Source organism: Capricornis sumatraensis, chromosome 5, assembly GCF_032405125.1.
Source record: "Capricornis sumatraensis isolate serow.1 chromosome 5, serow.2, whole genome shotgun sequence".
Taxonomy (NCBI): domain Eukaryota; kingdom Metazoa; phylum Chordata; class Mammalia; order Artiodactyla; family Bovidae; genus Capricornis; species Capricornis sumatraensis.
Genome location: NC_091073.1, coordinates 49,147,080 through 49,167,977, shown reverse-complemented (window position 1 = coordinate 49,167,977; position 20,898 = coordinate 49,147,080). Strand labels below are relative to the sequence as shown.

The 20,898-nt window shown below is 37.6% G+C and overlaps 1 protein-coding gene across 1 annotated transcript in view; it reads left to right on the top strand.

The window, feature by feature from the left end:
• FBXL13 (F-box and leucine rich repeat protein 13) overlaps window positions 1-20,898 on the top strand; it is a 215,452-nt gene that overhangs the window by 55,486 nt on the left and 139,068 nt on the right. The window contains exons 8-9 of the mRNA XM_068972394.1: window positions 14,244-14,339; window positions 17,042-17,174. Coding sequence (XP_068828495.1) covers window positions 14,244-14,339; window positions 17,042-17,174 — 229 coding nt within the window. The remainder of the gene's footprint in view (window positions 1-14,243; window positions 14,340-17,041; window positions 17,175-20,898) is intronic.

Here is a 20,898-nt window from a genome sequence, read left to right as displayed (position 1 = left end):
GTGTCAACTTGAATGACCCATGAGTCCCCAGATATTTGGCTAATCATTAGTTCTGGGTGTGTTCTGTGAGGATGTTTCTGGATGAGATTAACTTTTGAATTAGTGCACCGAGTAAAGCAGAAGGCCCTCTCTAGCGTGGGTGGATATCATCCAAGCCAGTGAAGGCCTGAGTAGAATAAAAGGTTAAGCAAAGAAGAATTTTCTCCATACTTGTCTGCCTTTGAGCTAAGACATCTGTCTCCTGCCTTCTGACTCGGATTGGCACTGGAACTTACACCACTGCGTTTCCTGGTTCTCAGACCCTGGACTCACACTGGAACTACCCCCACTGGCTCTCTTGGGTCTCCAGCTTACTAGCTGCAGATCTTGGACTTCTCAGCCTCCATAATTATGGGAGCAAATTCCTGTGTGTGTGTGTACATGTTTGTGTATCCCATTGTTTCTTTAGACTAATAGAAAAATGGAGAGACCAGAGAACCAGGGTGGAGAGTCAGGGAAAAACCAGGATAATGTGGCATCTTGGAAGCATGAGAATAGAGAATTTCCATTAAAAAGCCTAGTGTTTATGACTTTCTTTCTTTCTTTCTCTCTCTGCTTAACTGTTTCATAATATTTTACTTTGTTTTGATCTGAATTTCCCAAACTTATTTGGCCACATAATTATTTTTCCTATGAAATATATTTTTAAAATATTTTAAGTGACACATAAAAATATTGGCCTATATGTCCCTGGGACCCAGTTCTTGAATGTCAGACTCTAACCATCATAGTTCAAACCCATATGAAACTTATTATATCCAAAACAGCTTTTTGATTTATAATGGCATTTGGAAATCATAGTAGAATGTTTTTTAGGATACTGTCTTCTAGAAAGCATATGTCTCCTTTGAGAATAAATTTAAATTAGGGAGAAATAGAAGAAGATACATAGAAATAGAAATACATAGAAGTAGTAGAAGACAAAAGATACAAAGTGAAAAACTTAAACATTAAATTCTTATTTTTCTTAAGATTCTATATACATGAGAAGATACTCATAAAGTTTTCATAATATCTACCATTTTATACATCAGAAATACTATATGAAAAACAAAAACGAGCCAAAGTAATCTGGAGGAAGAAGAATGGAGATGGAGGAATCAACCTTCCTGACTTTAGACTATACTACAAACAATATTGTACAGGCACAAAAACAGAAATGCAGACCAATGGAACAAGATAGAAAGCCCAGAGGTAAACCAAGGCACCTGTGTGCACCCTGTCTTTGACAAAGGAGGGAAGAATGTAAAATGGGAAAAAGACAGTCTCTTCAATAAGTGGTACTGGGAAAACTGGACAGCTACCTGTAAAAGAATGAAATTAGAACACTTTCTAATACCATACACAAAGATAAACTCAAAATGGATTAAAGACCTAAATATAAGACCATAATCTATGAAACTCTTACAGGAAAATGTAGGCAGAACACTCTGATACAAATCATAGCAAGATCCTCTATGATCCACTTCGTAGAGTAATGGAAATAAAAACAAAAATAAACAATTGGGAGCTAATTAAATTTAAAAGTTTTTGCACAGCAAAGGAAACTATAAACAAGGTGAAAAGACAATCCTCAGAATAGGAGAAAATAATAGCAAATGAAACAGCTGACAAAGGATTAATCTCCAAAATATATAAGCAGCTCATGCAATTCTACACCAGAAAAACAAACAACCCAATAAAAAAGTGGGAAAAGAGAGCTAAACTGACATTTCTCCCAAGAAGACATACAGATGGCTAATAAACACATGAAAATATGCTCAACATTGCTTATTATTCAGTTCAGTTCAGTTCAGTCACCCAGTCATGTATAACTCTTTGCAACCCCGTGGACTGCAGCATGCCAGGCCTCCCTGTCCATTACCAAGTCCAGAGTTTACCCAAACTCATGTCCATTGAGTCAGTGATGCCATCCAACCATCTGATTCTCTGTCGTCCCCTTCTCCTCATGCCTTCAATCTTTCCCAGCATCAGGGTCTTTTCAAACGAATCAGCTCTTCGCATCAGGTGGCCAAAGTATTGGAATTTCAGCTTCAACATCAGTCCTTCCAATGAACACTCAAGACTGATCTCCTTTAGGATGGACTGTTTGGATCTCCTTGAAGTCCAAGGGACTCTCAAAAGTCTTCTCCAACACCATAGTTCAAAAGCATCAATTCTTCAGTGCTCAGCTTTCTTTATAGTCCAACTCTCACATCCATACATGACTACTGGAAAAACCATAGCCTTGACTAGATGGACCTTTGTTGGCAAAGTAATATCCCTGCTTTTTAATAAGCTTTCTAGGTTGGTCACAACTTTCCTGCCAGGAGTAAGCATCTTTTGATTTCATGGCTGCAGTCACCATCTGCAGTGATTTTGGAGCCCCTCAAAATAAAGTCTGCCACTGTTTCCACTGTTTGCTCATTATTAGAGAAATGCAAATCAAAAATATAAAGAAGCATCATCTCACACTGGTCAGAATGGCCATCATCAAAAAATCTGCAAGCAATAAATCCTGGAAAGAGTATGGAGAAAACAGAAACCTCTTGTACTGTTGGTGGGAACATGAATTGATACAGCCACTATGGAAGACCATATGGAGATTCCTTAAAAAAACTATGAATAAAACTACCATAAGACTCAACAATCCCACCCATACACCCTGAGAAAATCATAATTGAAAAAGACACATGTACCCCAGTGTTCATTGCAGCACTATTTACAATAGCTAGGACATAGAAGCAACCTAGATGTCCATCAACAGATGAATGGATAAAGAAGCTATAGTGAAGTGAAGCCACTCAGTCGTGTCCAACTCTTTGCGACCCCATGGACTGTAGCCTACCAGGCTTCTCCGTCCATGGGATTCTCCAGGCAAGAATACTGGAGTGGGTTACCATTTCCTTCTCCAGGGGATCTTCCCGACCCAGGGATCAAACCTGGGTCTCCCGCATTGGAGGCAGACACTTTAACCTCTGAGCCACCAGGGAAGCCCATGAAGAAGAACATATATACCATGGAATATTGCTCAGCCATATAAAGGAACACATTTGAGTCAGTGCTATTGAGGTGGATGAACCTAGAACCTATTATACCAAGTGAAGTCAGAAAGAGAAAAATAAATATTGGATGTTAAAGCAGATATATGGAATCTATAAAGATGGTACCAATGAACATATTTGTGTGGCAGCAATGGAGACACAGACATAGAAAACAGACTTGTGGACCCAGTGGGGAAAGGGGAGGGTGGGACAAAGGGACAGAGAGGCATGGAAACATACGCTCTCATACATGATACAGACAGCCAGTGAGAATTTGCAGTATGACTCAGGGAACTCAAACCAGTGCTCTGTGACAACCTAGAGGGGTGGGATGGGGTGGGAGGGAAATGGGAGGGAGGGTCAAGAGGGAGGGGACATATGTATACCTATGGCCGATACATGTTGATGTATGGTAGAAACCAATACAATATTGTAAAGCAATTGTCCTTCAATTAAAAAAAAAAACAACACAAAATAACTTCTCTAGAATGTTCTACCTTGGGTAAGCAGAACAAGATAGTTCCTAAGAACAGTCCAGGTGTTGAAATAATATTTGATTTTTTTAAAGATTAAGCACCAATAGAACATGGAAGCAGATTAACTGTTTTATTCTTGGGAGTTCTATTTCTAACAGGATATAAATTTTCCACTACGTGTTTGGAAGTGACAGTGTTGTTATATTTTTTGACATTCAGTGTTGTGCTGAAAGGAAAGGTTAGTTTAAACAATGAACAGAAAACTCTTGACCTTATGCTGGTAAAATTTTCATTTTGGTTTTGGATGAGGAGAATAGCTTTATTAAACAACTGCAGTTTACTTTCAAACAATTTTTTTTTATTCAAGTAAATGGGTGTTTGGAGAATTTTGATAAAAATGTCTCTTAGGAAAATTTATCAGCAAAATTATGAAAGACATTACATACTGTCAAGAAACTTATGACTAGAAAATGTCCAGTAACTACGAGCCTTTGGAAAAATGTTCAAAATAGAGTTTATATGGTGAGGATTAAATTTTATGCTGAGAGGTGTTTTGTGAACTCATTCTATTCTAGGCAGGGTGGCAGTCAGGTGAGAACAATCTATCATTCTAGAATGGGGAAAAGTTTCTGTGGAAATTGTGTTAGGAAACGAGTCTTAAATGTAGAAAATCAGAGTATGAATCTTAGATCTGAATTATTGTGTGTTATGGATTGAATGTTTGTGCCTCCACCAAACTCATGTGCTGAAGAAAGAACTCCCAGTGAGATGATATGTATCTTGGGGAGATAAGCAGGTGTAGATGAGGTCATGTGGGTAGAGTCCCCATAATAGCACTATTGCCCTGAGAAAAAGAGGAAGAAAAACCAGAGCTTCCTCTCTGCCGTGTAGGACACAGCAAGAAGGCAGCTGCCTACAAGCCGGGAAAAGAGCACTTAGCAAGGACCAGACCTGCCAGTGCTTTGACCTTGGGCTTCCCAATCTCCAGGAATGTGGCTCGGTCTATGGTGTTTTGTTATAGTAGCCTGAGCTGACTGAGGCACTGTGTAACCTACAGCATGCAATCTAGTCTCTCCCATCTTCAGTTTCCTGATTTGTATAATGGGGATAAAGTTGATGTGATCTATAAGTGAACATGCCTACCAATACTAAATGTGACCAGACCAATACTAAACAATCCCACTGGTACACAATCGATGGTGGAATGGACCCAAGACATTTACTCTGACATTTAAAAACACTATGTCTAATGATGACCTGAATACTAGTCAAACTTTGAATACATTCACATTCTAACAATTTTATTTTTAATCTCTGGGAATTGTGAAAACTGGCCTTTTTGAGGCAAAGCAGTGTTGCCAAAAAATATCTTTGGGGAATTTTCATTTCTTGTCCCTAAATTTGGCTCTGTTTGTTCTGTTGAAATGAGTATTTCAGGACATAAGTTGCCCTTAGGACAGGGGTGACAAAAAAATAAACGAGGTTAAAAATTTGGCTGGGCCCGTCATGGGAGAGATGGGGATGGGGATGATCTATAGCAAGGGTGGCCAACTGTGGCCTAAGGGACAAAACTGCCCCCCACCACCTTTTCTTGTATGAATTTCTAACTAAGAATAGTTTTCACATTTTAAAATGTGAAAAAAAAGACAATTTATCTCTTGGTGAATTGTTGTTCGATGAGTTGAAGACATCGCTTCTTGGCCCACAAAGTCAAAATATATACTTTTTTGCCCCTTTTTAGAAAATGTTTGTGGATGCGTGATCAAGCAATAACTTAGAAATACTACAGTTTAGTGAGTAAGACCCAGGAAATCAAGTAAGTGGTAAAAGCATCCTGGGGCTAAAGGCATTTACTCCTTACTTTGATGATCTATCAGACAGTGGACTGGCAAGATACTTGCTCAACAGTCAATCCCTCTGCTCTTTCTTGCTGACAGAAGCTTGATTTGGTTCAAGAGTCCACTCTCCATGAGCTTCAGGGGAGGATTTCCCCACTCCTAGCCTCATCTCTTTATCTACTTGTGTACTGAAAACCACGATTTCCCATTAATACTCAATTCTAATCTAACAGCACAGAGTTCATTCTAGTTTTCTTCCTTTCCACACTCACAACTATACCTTCTCCTAGAGGGAGAAACCTGGATCCCAATTTTCTAGGCTTTTAATTTACTCAGTCTATCCACCTCTTCCCCATAGGTACCAATCTCTTATTGTCATAGCCACATTTCCTGTGCAAGTACCACCCTCCTTACACTTGTCTTCTGATACTCCACACAGGCCAGTCCCTCATCTCATGAATGGATGTGATTCTCCCATCACTAAGTTCCATCTCCACCCTACCCCTCAGTATGATCACTTGACTTTCTTTCCCTAGGGTCCCACTCCTTGACTAGACCCCTTTCCTGTGCACTTGGGCTCTATGCCCTGTGCTGGGCCAGCCTCATGCTGCTGCTGCCTCAACTCCCACACCATGCCCTCCTCTTCCAGTCCCTACCCCTCTCCCCTGTCTCATTTGGGGTGCCCACCACTCTCACCAAAGTTCCAATGCTCCAGTGCCTTTCACAGGCACATTTTTCTCATTCCTGCTTTTTATTATGATTATTTTTTTATAAACCTCAAGAAATACATATATCTCAACCTGATAGTCATCCTTCTTCAGCTTTACCAAGCAACTTGAACACATAGTCCTTGCAGAATGACTTGGCCAGTGTATACATAACAGCATTTTGATTCTGTATATATGCATTAGAATACAGTAGTTATCTTTCTGTTTCTGATTTACTTCACTCTGTATAATAGGTTCTAGGTTCATCCACCTCATTAGAACTCAAATGCATTCTTTTTTTATGGCTGAATAATATTCCATTGTGTATATGTACCACAACTTCTTTATCCATTTATCTGTCAGTAGACATCTAGGTTCCCTCCATGTTCTAGCTATTGTAAATACTGCTGCAATGAACAATGGGATACATGTGTCTCTTTCAATTTTGGTTTCCTCAGGGTATATGCCTAGGAGTGGGATTGCTGGGTCATATGGTGGTTTTATTCCTAGTTTTTTAAGGAATCTCCATACCATCTTCTATGGTGGCTGTATCAATTTACATTCCCACCAACAGTGCAAGAGTGTTCCCTTTTCTCCACACCCTCTCCAGCATTTATTGTTTGTAGACTTCTTGATGAGGGCCATTCTGACCAGTGTGAGGTGATAGCTCATTGTAGTTTTGATTTGCATTTCTCTAATAATGGCATCTGGTCCCATCACTTCATGGAAAATATTATTGATGGGGAAACAGTGGAAACGGTGTCAGACTTTATTTTTGGGGGGCTCCAAAATCACTGCAGATGGTAACTGCAGCCATGAAATTAAAAGACGCTTACTCCTTGGAAGAAAAGTTATGACCAACCTAGATAGTATATTCAAAAGCAGAGATATTACTTTGCCAGCAAAGGTCCATCTAGTCAAGGCTATGGTTTTTCCTGTGGTCATGTATGGATGTGAGAGTTGGACTGTGAAGGAAGCTGAGTGCCGAAGAATTGATGCTTTTGAACTGTGGTGTTGGAGAAGACTCTTGAGAGTCCCTTGGACTGCAAGGAGATCCAACCAGTCCATTCTGAAGGAGATCAACCCTGGGTGTTCTTTGGAAGGAATGATGCTAAAGCTGAAACTCCAGTACTCTGGCCACCTCATGCAAAGAGTTGACTCATTGGAAAAGACCCTGATGCTGGGAGAGATTGGGGGCGGGAGGAAAAGGGGACGACAGAGGATGAGATGGCTGGATGGCATCACTGACTCAATGGACGTGAGTTTGAGTGAACTCCGGGAGATGGTGATCCACAGGGAGGCCTGGCATGCTGCAATTCATGGGGTCGCCAAGAGTCGGACACAGCTGAGCAACTGAACTGAACTGAACTGAATAATGAGCAATGTTAAGCATCTTTTCATGTGTTTGTTAGCCATCTGTATGTCTTCTTTGGAGAAATGTCTGTTTAGGTTTTTTCCCCACTTTTTGATTGGGTTCTTTTTCTGGTATTGAGTTGTATGAGCTGCTTGTACATTTTGGAAACTAATCCTTGGTCAGTTGTTTCATTTGCTATTATTTTCTCCCATTCTGAGTGTTGTCTTTTCACCTTGCTTATAGTTTCCTTTGCTATGCAAAAGCTTTTAAGTTTAATCAGGTCCCACTTGTTTACTTTTGTTCTTATTTCCATTACTCTAGGAGGTGGGTCATAGAGGATCTTGCTTTGATTTATGTCATCAAGTGTTCTGCCTATGTTTTCCTCTAAGAGTTTTTTAGTTTCTGGTCTTACATTTAGGTCTTTCATCCGTTTTGAGTTTATCTTTCTGTATGGTATTAGAAAGTGTTCTAATTTCATTCTTTTACATGTAGCTGTCCAGTTTCCCCAGCACGATTTATTGAAGAGGCTGTCTTTGCCCCATTGTATATTCTTGCCTGTGAGGACCATTGGGATTTTGATGGAGATTGTATTGAATTGTAGAGCAGTTTGGGTGGTACTGACAGCTTAAGTACTTTTCTTGTTAGTATTATCAATTCCTTGGATATTTGATAAAATATTCTTTGAATCTGCAGGGTTTATGTGTGTGTATGTGTGTGTGTGTTTATTCTTAGGCAAATTTCAAATTCTGGTTAAATTTCTTTTATTGTTATTGTTATTATGTCCTCCAATCTATTAACATGGGATAGTTTCCTATTAATTTAGGTCTTAAATGTCTTTCAATAATGCTTTATTGCTTGCAATGTACTAGTCTTTCACCTTAGTTACATTTGTTTCTAGATATTTTTGTCAAAAGTGAGGTTTTTAAAATAAAATATTTTAGGCATGCACAAAAAAATATAATGAATGTAATCACCAATCAGCTTAAGAAATAAGATTTAATAAATACAATTAAAGCCTCTCTGACTGTATTTTTTTTCCCTCCCTCAGATGTAACTGGTTTCTTAAATTTATTGTTGATCATTTCCTTACATATCCTTCCGTGATAGCTCAGTTGGTAAAGAATCTGTCTGCAATGCAGAAGACCCTGGTTCAGTTCCTGAGTCAGGAAGATCCACTGGAGGAGGGATGGGCTACATACTCCAATATTCTTGGGCTTCCCTTGTGGCTCAGCTGGTAAAGAATCCACCTGCAATGCGTGAGACCTGAGTTTGATCCCTGATTTGGGAAGATATCCTGAAGAAGGAAAAAGCTACTCACTCCAGTATTCTGGCCTGGAGAATTCTATGGACTGTATAGTCCATGGGGTTGTAAAGACTCAGATATGACTGAGTGACTTTCACTTTCTTTTCTTTTTTTCCACTTCTTCTTTTTTTAATTAATTAATTTATTTTAATTGGAGGCTAATTACTTCACAATATTGTGGTGGTTTTTGCATATATTGACATGAGTCAGCCACGGGTGTACATGTATCCCCCAGTCTGGAACCTCCCTCCGTCCTCCTCCCTCCCTCCTCATTCCATCCCTCTGGATGGTCCAGGGTGCCAGCTTTGAGTGCCCTGCTTCATGCATCGAACTTTGATTGGTCATCTATTTCACATATGGTAATATACATATTTCAATGCTATTCTCTCAAATCATCTCACACTTGCCGTCTCTCACAGAGTCCAAAAGTCTGTTCTTTATATCTGTGTCTCTTTTGATGTCTCATATATAGGGCCATCATTACCATCTGTCATATACATGCACTGAAAAATTCATATACATGCACTGATATACTGTATTGGTGTTTTTCTTTCTGACTTACTTCACTCTGTATAACAGGCTCCAGTTTCACCCACCTCATTAGAACTGATTCAAATGCATTCTTTTTAATAGCTGAGTAATATTCCACTGTGTATATGTATCACAACTTTCTTCTTATCCATTCATCTGCTGATGGACATCTAGGTAGCTTCCATGTCCTAGCTATTATAAACAGTGCTGAGATGAACATTGGAGTACACATGTCTCTTTCAATTCTGGTTTCCTCGGTGTGTATGCCCAGCAGTGGGATTGCTAGGTTGTATGGCAGTTCTATTTCCAGTTTTTTAAGGAATCTCCACACTGTTCTCCATAGTGGCTGTACTAGATTGCATTCCCACCAATAGTGCAAGAGGGTTCCCTTTTCTCTGCTCCCTCTTCAGCATTTATTGTTTGTAGACATTTTGATAGCAGCCATTCTGACTGGCATGAGATGGTACCTCATTGTGGTTTTGACTTGCATTTCTCTGATAATAAGTGATGTTGAGCCTCTTTCATGTGTTTGTTAGCTATCTGTATGTCTTCTTTGGAGAAATGTCTGTTTAGTTCTTTGGCCCATTTTTTGATTGGGTCGTTTATTCTTCTGGAATTGAGCTGCTTGTATATTTTTGAGATTAATTCTTTGTCAGTTGCTTCATTTGCTATTATTTTCTCCCATTCTGAAGGCTGTCTTTTCACCTTGCTTATAGTTTCTTTCGCTGTGCAAAAGCTTTTAAGTTTAATTAGGTCCCATTTGTTTATTTTTTATTTAATTTCCATTACTCTGGGAGGTGTGTCATAGAGGATCTTGCTGTGATTTATGTCAGAGAGAGTTCTGCCTATGTGTTCCTCTAGGAGTTTAATAGTTTCTGGTCTTACATTTAGATCTTTAATCCATTTTGAGTTTATTTTTGTGTATGGTGTTAGAAAGTGTTCTAGTTGCATTCTTTTGCAAATGGTTGACCAATTTTCCCTGCGCCACTTGTTAAAGAGAGTGTGTTTTCTCCATTGTATATTTTTGCCTCCTTTGTCAAAGATAAGGTGTTTATAGGTGTGTGGATTTATCTCTGGGCTTTCTATTTTGTTCCATTGATCTAGATTTCTGTCTTTGTGCCAGTACCATATTGTCTTGATGACTGTAGCTTTGTAGTATAGTCTGAAGTCAGGCAGGTTGATTCCTCCAGTTACATTCTTCTTTCTCGAGATTGCTTTGGCTATTCAAGGTTTTTTGCATTTCTATACAAATTGTGAACTTATTTGTTCTAGTTCTGTGAAAAATACCATTGGTAGCTTGATAGGGATTGCATTGTATCTATAGATTGCATTGGGTAGTATACTCATTTTCACTATATTGATTCCTCTGATCCATGAACATGGTATATTTCTCCATCTTTGATTTCTTTCATCAGTGTTTTATAATTTTCTATATATAGGTCTTTTGTTTTTTTAGGTAAATTATTCCTAAGTATTTTATTCTTTTTGTCACAACGGTGAATGGGATTGTTTCATTAATTTCTCTGTTTTCTCATTGTTAGTGTATAGGAATGCAAGGGATTTCTGTGTATTGATTTTATATCCTGCCACTTTACTATATGTATTAATTAGCTCTAGTAATTTTCTGGTGGAGTCTTTAGGGTTTTCTATGTAGAGGATCATGTCATCTGCAAACAGTGAGAGTTTTACTTCTTTTCCAATCTGGATTCCTTTTATGTCTTTTTCTTCTCTGATTGCTGTGACTAAAACTTCCAAAACTATGTTGAATGGTAGTGGTGAGAGTGGGCACCCTTGTCGTGTTCCTGACTTTAGGGGAAATTCACTTTCACCTTCATTGCCTTACATAGTATGATAGGCAGAATAATAATTGCTCCCTCACCCCACCCCTGTACCCCACCAAATCCTCAGAACTTGTGAATACAAGGCAAGAGTCTTAGCAGATGTGAGTAAGTTAACGAATTTGAGATGGTGAGATTATCCTTGCTTATATGGGTGGATCCAATGTAGTAACAACGTCTTTATAAATAAAAGAGGGAGTTAGTTAATGAAAGTTGTTCAGTAGTGTCAAATTCTTTGTGACCCCATGGACTATACAGTCCATGGAATTCTCCAGGCCAGAATACTGGAGTGGGTAGCCTTTCCCTTCTGCAGGGGATCTTCCCAACCCAGGGATTGAGCCCAGGTCTCCTGCACTGCAGGTGGATTCTTTACCAGTTGAGCCACAAGGGAAGCCCAGGAATACTAGAGTGGGTAGCCTATGCCTTCTCCAGCAGATATTCCCAACCCAGGTATTGAACCGGGGTCTCTTGCATTGCAGGTGGATTCTTTACCAACTGACCTATCAGGGAGGCAGGGCTTAAATACATCTCTCCAAGGGCCAGATAAAAAATCAGCATCTCTGCTTTTTATGACATAGAGATGCTGCCAAGATCCTGGGACCCATATCTCCTTGAATGTAAATTAGTAAGGATCTTCCTGACATTTTGGGAGCTTGACCTAGGAAAGTAGGCTGGATTATACCCATTTGATATTCTTGGGGAGAAAAGAAAATTTTTATCATCCTTTCAGATCAGAGAATTAACTAAACAAATAGCTACAGATCTAATCTCTGTAGTTCACATAAAAGTAAAGTGTTTATAGAGGAAGTAAAGATAAAATATTACTTTTATTTATTTTTTAAAACATTACCTTTATGTCATACAGATTTCTGTGTCTCCGGAGGCTAGAGTTTTTTGCAGGAGCACTGAGGAATCCAGGAAAGATGATTTCCTCAGAATGATTTATCAACAATTGAGAGTTCTGATGTAAACTTTCATCATGATTATGGATTTGTCAATTTCTCCTTGTATCCTTGTGGCTATGTTTTCAGATGCTTACACATTTAGAATTGTTATATATCCTTAGTAGATTGTTAGAATTACTTTAATTATAATGTAGTGACCTTCTTTATCAGATAAACTTTAAAAATCCACCTAAAGTACAATGCTGAACAAGATGAACACAACTGAAAGGAGATTTTTGATAGCTATATTAATATAAGAAGGAAAAACTTAAAAGCAAAAACATTATTAGGGATAATCTTTGTCTTACTACTGGTGGTGGTGCTGCTGCTGCTAAGTTGCTTCAGCCGTGTCCTACTCTGTGCGACCCCATGGACAGCAGCCCACCAGGCTCCTCTGTCCCTGGGATTCTCCAGGCAAGAATACTGGAGTGGGTTGCCATTTCCTTCTCCATTCCCACCGGTGAATTTTGTTAAGTTTATTATTACTAGATATACTTAGATTCAGTTTTTCATTTCATTTTATACTATTTGTTTTTTTATGTGCTTCCTTGTTTTGTCCTTTCCTGACTTTCTTTGTTGAATTTTAAAAGCTATTCCCATTCCCCATTTTTATATTTTAGAAGATATCCATTCTACTTCTTCTATTTCAATGGTTTCACTTAAATATTTTTAACATGCACATTTACCTTAGTAAGGCTTGAAGCAAGTGAATATCTAAACTTTCTTCCTGAATAATTACCAGAATTTAGAACATTTTAACTCTGATTACTCTCTCCAGTCTTAGAATATTAGTATTTTCTAGTGGTTTTGTCCGTTGGTTTTTGTACCCCCCACATTAGTCATCATCATTATATGCTTTTATAAGGTTATTGGGTTTACTCCTATCCTTATTAGTTTGTTTGCCCCTCATTACTATTTCATCTCACTCCTTTCTTCTTACGTAAACATCATTTACAAGTTCTTTTGTGATGGGTCCACTGGAGGCAAACTCTCTCAATCTTTGTCATAGGGTGTCTACTTAATACTCATCCTTGACTTGTAATTTACTTACATGTGGTATCTGAGATTAATAAGTATTTTCTGCTGACTTTTGCTTTCTGAGACTAAGTGACATTCTTTTGTAGATAATCTGTCTCTGGTTGCACTTAAGGTTTTCCTTTGCTTATGGCCTTTTGTAATTTCACTACAAAGCCATGGAATAAGTATCCTGTTTGGGATTTCTTGTGATTCTTAAATCTGAGAATTATTGCTTTTCATCTTTCTAAAGCATTTTTATTTGTAATATTTTGGGGGTTTGCTTTGATTTCCATTTGCTCTCTTCCTTTCTTCTGGAAATTCTATAAGGGTATATATAGAATGTTGTATAATGTTATCTATAACCTTTTTATGTTATATGATGTGCTCTTAACTTCCTTCATATTTTCCATCTCTTTCTACCTCTGTGCCTTACCCTGTGTAATTTTATCTTAAATAATCCAGTTTGCTATTTCTTGCATCAGCTGGGTTTCTTCTGCTATTTAACTCATAGTTTTGAAAAAGGGTATAAACATTTAGCTATAATATGAACAAGGTGATAAGATGAGAATCTAAAGTGATACATGGTGACTATGGCTGATAACACTGGGTTGTAAAATTGAAATTTGCTAACAGAATAGAACTTAAATGTTCTCATAAAAATGAATTAATTAAATAAAGATATATATGTGAATGTTAGATGTGTTTAACTAGATGGAGGAATCCTTTCACAATGTATACATATATCAACTCCCTACAACATACATTTTAAGTATATTCCCAAGAATCCTGTAACTTTGAAAAGAATCCAGTTCATTTCAGCAAATGATTATTGAATGCCTTCATTTAGGGAAATCACTCACTTTCTAGCAGAATGCTACTTTCATTCAGAAAACAAAATAAATCTACCTATCTTCTTCACCATCCTTCTGCAACTATCAGTTTGATCACACTATATCAAGGCATCATCAGATAAGTTCTAGAACTCTAGATGAAATTTCTGTCTTTAGATAAAATGCAAGCACATAAACCCCTGCTACCACAATATATGGATTGCATTATCCTTATTAGCACACACATACACACACACACACACACACACAAATGGAAAATGCAAGAGTTAGATCAAAATTCACATGTTTTTCAAAATTGTGTATTATTTTTCTTTGTGTTTAGATTTTCTCCTACCTCAGTTTAAGAGATTTGGTAATATGTGGTCAAGTTAATCGCTCCTGGTTGTTGATGACACAAATGGGCTCATTGTGGAATGGTGTAAGTAGACACTACCTGAGGCTATGTCTTTATTCTAGTTCTTAAAGGAGAATAGAATGCTATAAGGCCACCTTATAGCAGTAATGGGGACTACCTTCTTCCCTGCTCCACAACATGGGATCACAAAAAGGAGGTACACTTGTTTCACTTTTGTCCAGACACAGCCTGAAGGAAAAGATAAAAAATGTTATTTGAAGCGATATGATAGAAGTATTTTCTAATTTAAACAGTAGAAATAAATTGCATGTTATTTTTTGGATTGAAATGAAGCTCTATTATATCTGAGTTAGGCTTAACATTGCCTTACTCAAGGAGCTCCAGAGATAGACTAAGGAAAATGCAAGAAAGGTGCTTATTGTAGAGTCTGGCATGTGGGCAGCACTCAATAAATATTAGCCACTGTTCTTAGTTCAAAGAAAAACACAACAAAGCAGCACAAAATATAGAGTAAAAGGGAAGAAAAAAAAAACTACTGAGCCTGAAATCAGGCTAAAATAGACAACATGTAAACAAAGCTTGTTTGATGATTCTTGGTGTGTTTGCATGCATATAGACATATATATATATATATATTAGAAAGCAATGGCACCCCACTCCAGTAGTCTTGCCTGGAAAACCCCATGGACAGAGGAGCCTGGTAGGCTGTGGTCCATGGGGTCACGAACAGTCAGACACTGCTGAGTGACTTCACTTTCAGTTTTCACCTTCATGCATTGGAGAAGGAAATGGCAACCCACTCCAGTATTCTTACCTGGAGGATCCCAGGGACGGAGGAGCCTGGTGGGCTGCAGTCTATGCGGTCGCACAGAGTTGGACACGACTGAAGTGACTTAGCAGCAGCAGACATATATATATTCAGACATTTTCTAATGTGGACTCCTAGGCTCATGCCTCTTGTATTATTCTTGTCATTGCACTATATTTGTACTATTCCTGTAAAGTAGAACATGCTTTATTTTTCATTCCAAAAAAACATTGGGTGGTAGGTCTTAGCCAATGATAAAAATAAGCATATATTATCCTTGATGACCTTTCTTTTCTTTTTCTTGGATGACTGCTTTAATCTTAATAACTGTGATCATTTATGCCATCAACAAATGTTGGAGTGGCAACATTTTCCTTGTTGCCTATGTTCAGTCAATAGCTGGCCTTATCACCCCTCCTTAATTGTTATTGATTGGAGGACTAATGATATCATGTGCTCAGACTGACCTATGAATAAGTGATTGGGGTCATTCTGCAGAAACTTTGACAAAGAACCCAAGAGGAGTTGGCAAGGTACAAGGATTCTAGCTCTATAATCATCACAGCATCTTTACATCCCATCAGAGTACCATTCCATTATTGACTATAGTGTTCTACTCTTACCTTATGTAGCAATGGTAATTTAAAAAATTTGCTTGTCTTAATTAACACCTTTTAGCTACTAAATTTAGTATTCTTGTGTTAGATGTAATTTTTAGTTGAAGGCAGGGATTCTTAAACTTTAGAATGCATCAGAATCATTGGAAGGGATTGTTAGATTGCTGGTTGCCACCCCCAGAGTTTCTGACTCAGTGCTTCTGAGGAAGGGCTTGAGAATTTGCATTTCTAGTGAGTTCCTGGGTGATGCTGCTGCTGCTTGTCCCTGGACCACAGTAAGAACCACTGATTTAAAATAATAAATCTCTTACTTATGTGACAGATTAGGGGGTGTCACTTTTTCCTTTGGAAAACCCGTAAAGAAGAAATAAACTGAATCCAAATGGTCTGGGAAAGAAAGAATATGTACCATATTAAATCAGGGCAAATCTTACAGAAAACTGGCAGAAAAAACCAACACTCCTGCCCAGAGACCTCACTGGGTAAAGATGGAGAAAATATGAGTACATGGCAGAGAAGAGCAAAGCCAGAGCAGGAAGTTAGTTTATGTTCAGCAAATTTCTCTTTCTACAATTATCTATTGCCCTTCATTTACAATTATTTCTGTCTTTATTTGTGAGTCCTCAAATGTGACATAACTGTAATAAACATTTTAGCATGAAGAATAACTTTGTTCAGAAAGCAATAAGAAATGGGATGTTCAGTACACTTAACCTTTTAGCTGAAAGGTAGTGTTAGCACTATGTTATTGTTATCAACTATACTTCAGTTAAAAAAATACGATGTTGTTGTTTATCCACCAGCCCTGGCCATTCAGAGGTTACAGAAAATTCTGTGCTTTTCAGTTTTATACACTGCACTCAGATCATCTTTCCTTATCTTTAGAACTACCCCTACAAACTTATGAGCTATGGAAAAGCCATGATAATCCATATACTATATTGTCTTTCCATAGTCAAGCACTCAATGTATAGTTTGTGCTCATGAAAAAAGAAGCAGGCACACATTAGTGATGAATGAAGAAGGGTCCATTAACATTGAAGTAGGGGGAAGCCTTGGGGCTCACCTGGAATGATGGGGGGCAGGCATCCAGGCACTCCACGAGAATTGACTCTTGTTGGGTGGTGGATGTGAGATCCCTGCCCTCCCAGCTGTCAACCTGGACTAGACATTTGGAATTTGTTTGTAATTAAACCTGGGAATGACCACAAAAACCCTAACAAACAAAAGAGAGTGATGAGATAAAGAAATTTTAGTTCTTTGATGCTTTAAAAATATTTTAAAATTTCACATGCCAAAGATCTTTCTCATTTCTTAACATTTTTGTTTATCCTTTTTAGATCGATTTTTCTGCAGTAAAAAATGTAATCACAGATAAATATATAGTGTCTATTTTGCAAAGGTGGCGTCTAAATGTGCTGCGCTTGAATTTTCGTGGTTGTGTTCTCCGATTGAAAACTTTGAGATCTGTCAGTAAGTATGTTTGTTAACTGTTTGTCTTGCTTCCCTGTATTTTAAAATGGAAACTGCAGTTACAGTCTTAGGCCATGAGAATGCCTATCAAAACTATTTAAAAGTCCCATAATACAGTCAGCTCTTCCTGGATTGTATGCCCTGAGACCTGGTCCTTTGGTCATTCTTATTGATTTTTTTTTTTTTTGTCTAGCATTTGTGTATCTATATATCATCAATTTATCCACAATATAAGGACATATTCTCACTAAAGAAATAATAATAGACAGTAGAAGAAAAAATCTACTTTCATCTCTCTCAAACCCATTCACTTACCCAGTGGTACTCAACATTGTCAATTTTTCTGTTTTTCTAAAATATATTTGAGCATTTGTGATTAAAAATACACAATTTTAATTTTTAACATTAAAGGGATAATATTGTTTTATATTTTCTTTTATATCCTGAAAATCTTTTCATGTCAGTATATATAGAACTACTACATTATTTTTAAGTACTTAAAATTATTTCCCTGATTTTAGGGAATACCATACTATGGCTATACCATAGTTATTTAACTTTCTTCCTACTGATGGACCCTGAGGCTATTTCCAAGTTTTCTAACTTGCTTTGTAAACTTTGTGTTTAACTGTCTTAGTTCAGGCTGCTATAATAAAGTTCTGTTTTGGCTGGATGGCTTATAAACAACAGAAACTTATTTCTCATAGTTCTAAAGCCTGGAAGTCTAAGACCAGGGTGCCTAGGCTTTGTTGGGGTCTAGTGAGGGCCTTGTTCTGGTTGTTGACTTCTGTATTCTTCCTGTATCCACATATGGTAAAGAGCAGTAGAGAGAGCTCTCTGGAATCCCCTGAATAAGGGCATTAATCCTGTTCATGAGAATTCCATCTTAATTATGTCCCAAAGTCCCAACCTCCTAATAGTGTTACATTGGGGATGAGGATTCCAACATATGAATTCTGGGGGGACACAAACATTCAGCCCATTGCATTAAAATATATGTCCTTTGAGGTGCATTTTTAAGTTTCCATATATATATTTCTGGAAATGACAGAAAAAATAGATTTTAAAATATCAATATGAATGATAAAGATATTAATGGGGGAAAGCAAGTTGCAGAATGATATATATATAATCTAATACCATTTGCACACAAGTTTTCAATGTGTAAAATAATACTATATACTTCATATTTTGAAATAATTTCAGTACTATATATTTAAGGCCACTTGTATACACATACACAGACACACACACAGACAGCAAAATATAAAAAGCATGCATGTGAATGAAAAACTCCAAATGCAAAATAGTGGTTACCTCTGAGATGGAGAGAGTTGAATGAAATGGGGAAGAGGTTCACAAGGGCTTTCAACAGTTATCTGTATTTTTTTAATTGAAAAAATACAAAATGGAGTTATTCTGACTGGTTATTGCTGGTGCTGCAGAAAGCGATGGTTTCGTATATAATGTCATTTTATCTGATCATATATTAAACAGCCTTCCTAGTTTTAATAGTTTGTCAGTTGATTCTTTTGGGTATTCTAGGTAGACTATCATATCATCTGAAAATATTTCCATTCATTCCTATTCTTATATCTTCTACTTCTTTTTCTGGTAGCAAGGATATGCAGCTATCTTGTCTTGTTCTTGAATCCTTTTCTCATATTTTTAATGATAATAGTGTTAATATTACTGCATATTCTAATTTCTGGGATACACCTTCACAAAGACATAATGCTGTTTCAAACTTTTACAGCAGCCATCTTCTGAATGTTCCTCATTCAATCTGGTAATGTTTGCATTTGAATTTTTAGGAACTATTAATTTCTGATCCACCAAGACCATCCCTGTTGTTTTCCAAGGACATGATAGATTAGAAAAATTTGTTTCTGGTAATTTGGGTAGGAAAGGAAAATTGAAACAGGCACTTAGTCTGCCATCTTAAACCAGTTTATTACTTTTTCTTCTTTTGTTCTCTTTTCTTTGTGATTTGGTGACTGTCTTCAGTGTTTACTTGGATTTATGTCATCTTTTTTTGTGTGTGTACCTGTTTTACATTTTTGTTTTGTGGTTATTATGAAGCTTATGTAGAGAAATCTTTATACGTATTTGATTATTTTAAGTTGCTATTCTCTTGTTTGAATGCATTTTTACTCCCCTTCAAGTTTACTGTTTTTGGCGTCACAGTTCCTACCTTTTTGTTTTGTGTGTCTCTTAACTACTTATTGTCGATATAGATGATTTTACTACTTTTGTCTTTTAACCTTCCTACTAGTTTTATAAGTGGTTGATATTATTGCCTTTGATACCTGCCGTTACCAATGACGTCTTTTCCTTTCGTAATTTTCATATTCCTAGTTGTGGCCTTTTCTTTTCGACTTAGTGAAGTCCCTTTAACATTTCTTGTAAATCCAGGTACTTTCAGCTTTTGTTCCTCTTTAAAACTCTTGGTCTTTTCTTTGAATCAGAGTGGTAGCCTTGTGGAGTATTGTTTTTCCCTTTATCATTTAAAAAATATCATGCCACTTCCTTCTGGCATGCAGAGTTTCTGCTGAAAAGTCAGCTGATGTTAGTTCCCTTGTTGCTTTTCCCTAGCTGCTTTTAAGATTTTCTTTTAAAATTTTTGCCATTTTAATGATTGTGAGTCTTGGTATGGACCTCTGAGTTCATCTTGTTTGGGACTCTTGGTGCTTTCTGGACCTGAATGTTTGTTTCCTTTTCCAGGTTAGGAAAGTTTTCAGCTATCATGTCTTCCAGTTTTCTGCCCTTTCCTCTCTTCTTCTTATAATGCAAATGTTAGTACACGCAGTTGTGCTAAGTTGCTTCAGGCATCACTGACTCTGTGCAGTGCTATGGACTGCAGCCTGACTGGCTCCTCTGTCCATGGATTCTCCAGGCAAGAGTACTGGAGAATACTGGAGTGGGTTGCTGTGCCCTCCTCCAGGGGATCTCCCCAACCCAGGGACTGAACCCATATCTCTTACATCTACCTGCATTAGCAAGTGGGTTCTTTACCACTAGTACCACCTGGGAAGCCCAATGTTAGTACACTTGATATTTTTCCAAGAGTCTCTTAAAGCATCCTTATTTTAAAGAAATTGTTTTTTTTTTCTCTTCAGATTGGGTGATTCCACTACTCTTCCAGTTATGTTCCTCTGTATCATCTCATCTACTGTTGATTTCTCCTAGTATATTTTTATTTCAGTTATGGTATTCCTCAGTTTTTTTTTTTCTAACTCTTTGTTAAACTTCTCACTGTATTCATTCATTCTTCTCCCAATTAATTGAGCACTTCTATGATCATTACCTTGAATTCTTTATTGCATAGATTGTTTATTTCTATTTCTCTTAGTTCTTCTTCTGGAGTTTTGCCTTGTTACTTCATTTGGAACATATTTCTCTGTTATCTCATTAAGCCTAATTCTGTTTTTATTTCTATGTGTTTAGGAAATGTAAAAAACTTACCAATCAAGGAAAAGTGGTCTTACGTAGGCTATGTCCTATGGGGCTGAGCAGCACACTCCCCACTCGTTACCAGAGTTAAATGCTCTAGGGCTGTTCTCAAAGCGGGCTGCGAGGGTCCTTCTGTTGTGGCAGGGCCAACGACAGCGGGCATTCTGGTAGACATGGCTGGCCCCTGGTGTGTTTGGTGGAAAGACCCTGCTTTGTTCAGTGGTTATTGGCCCCCTGGGTTGGCTGTGAGGCCTGGCAGGTGTTGGGGCTG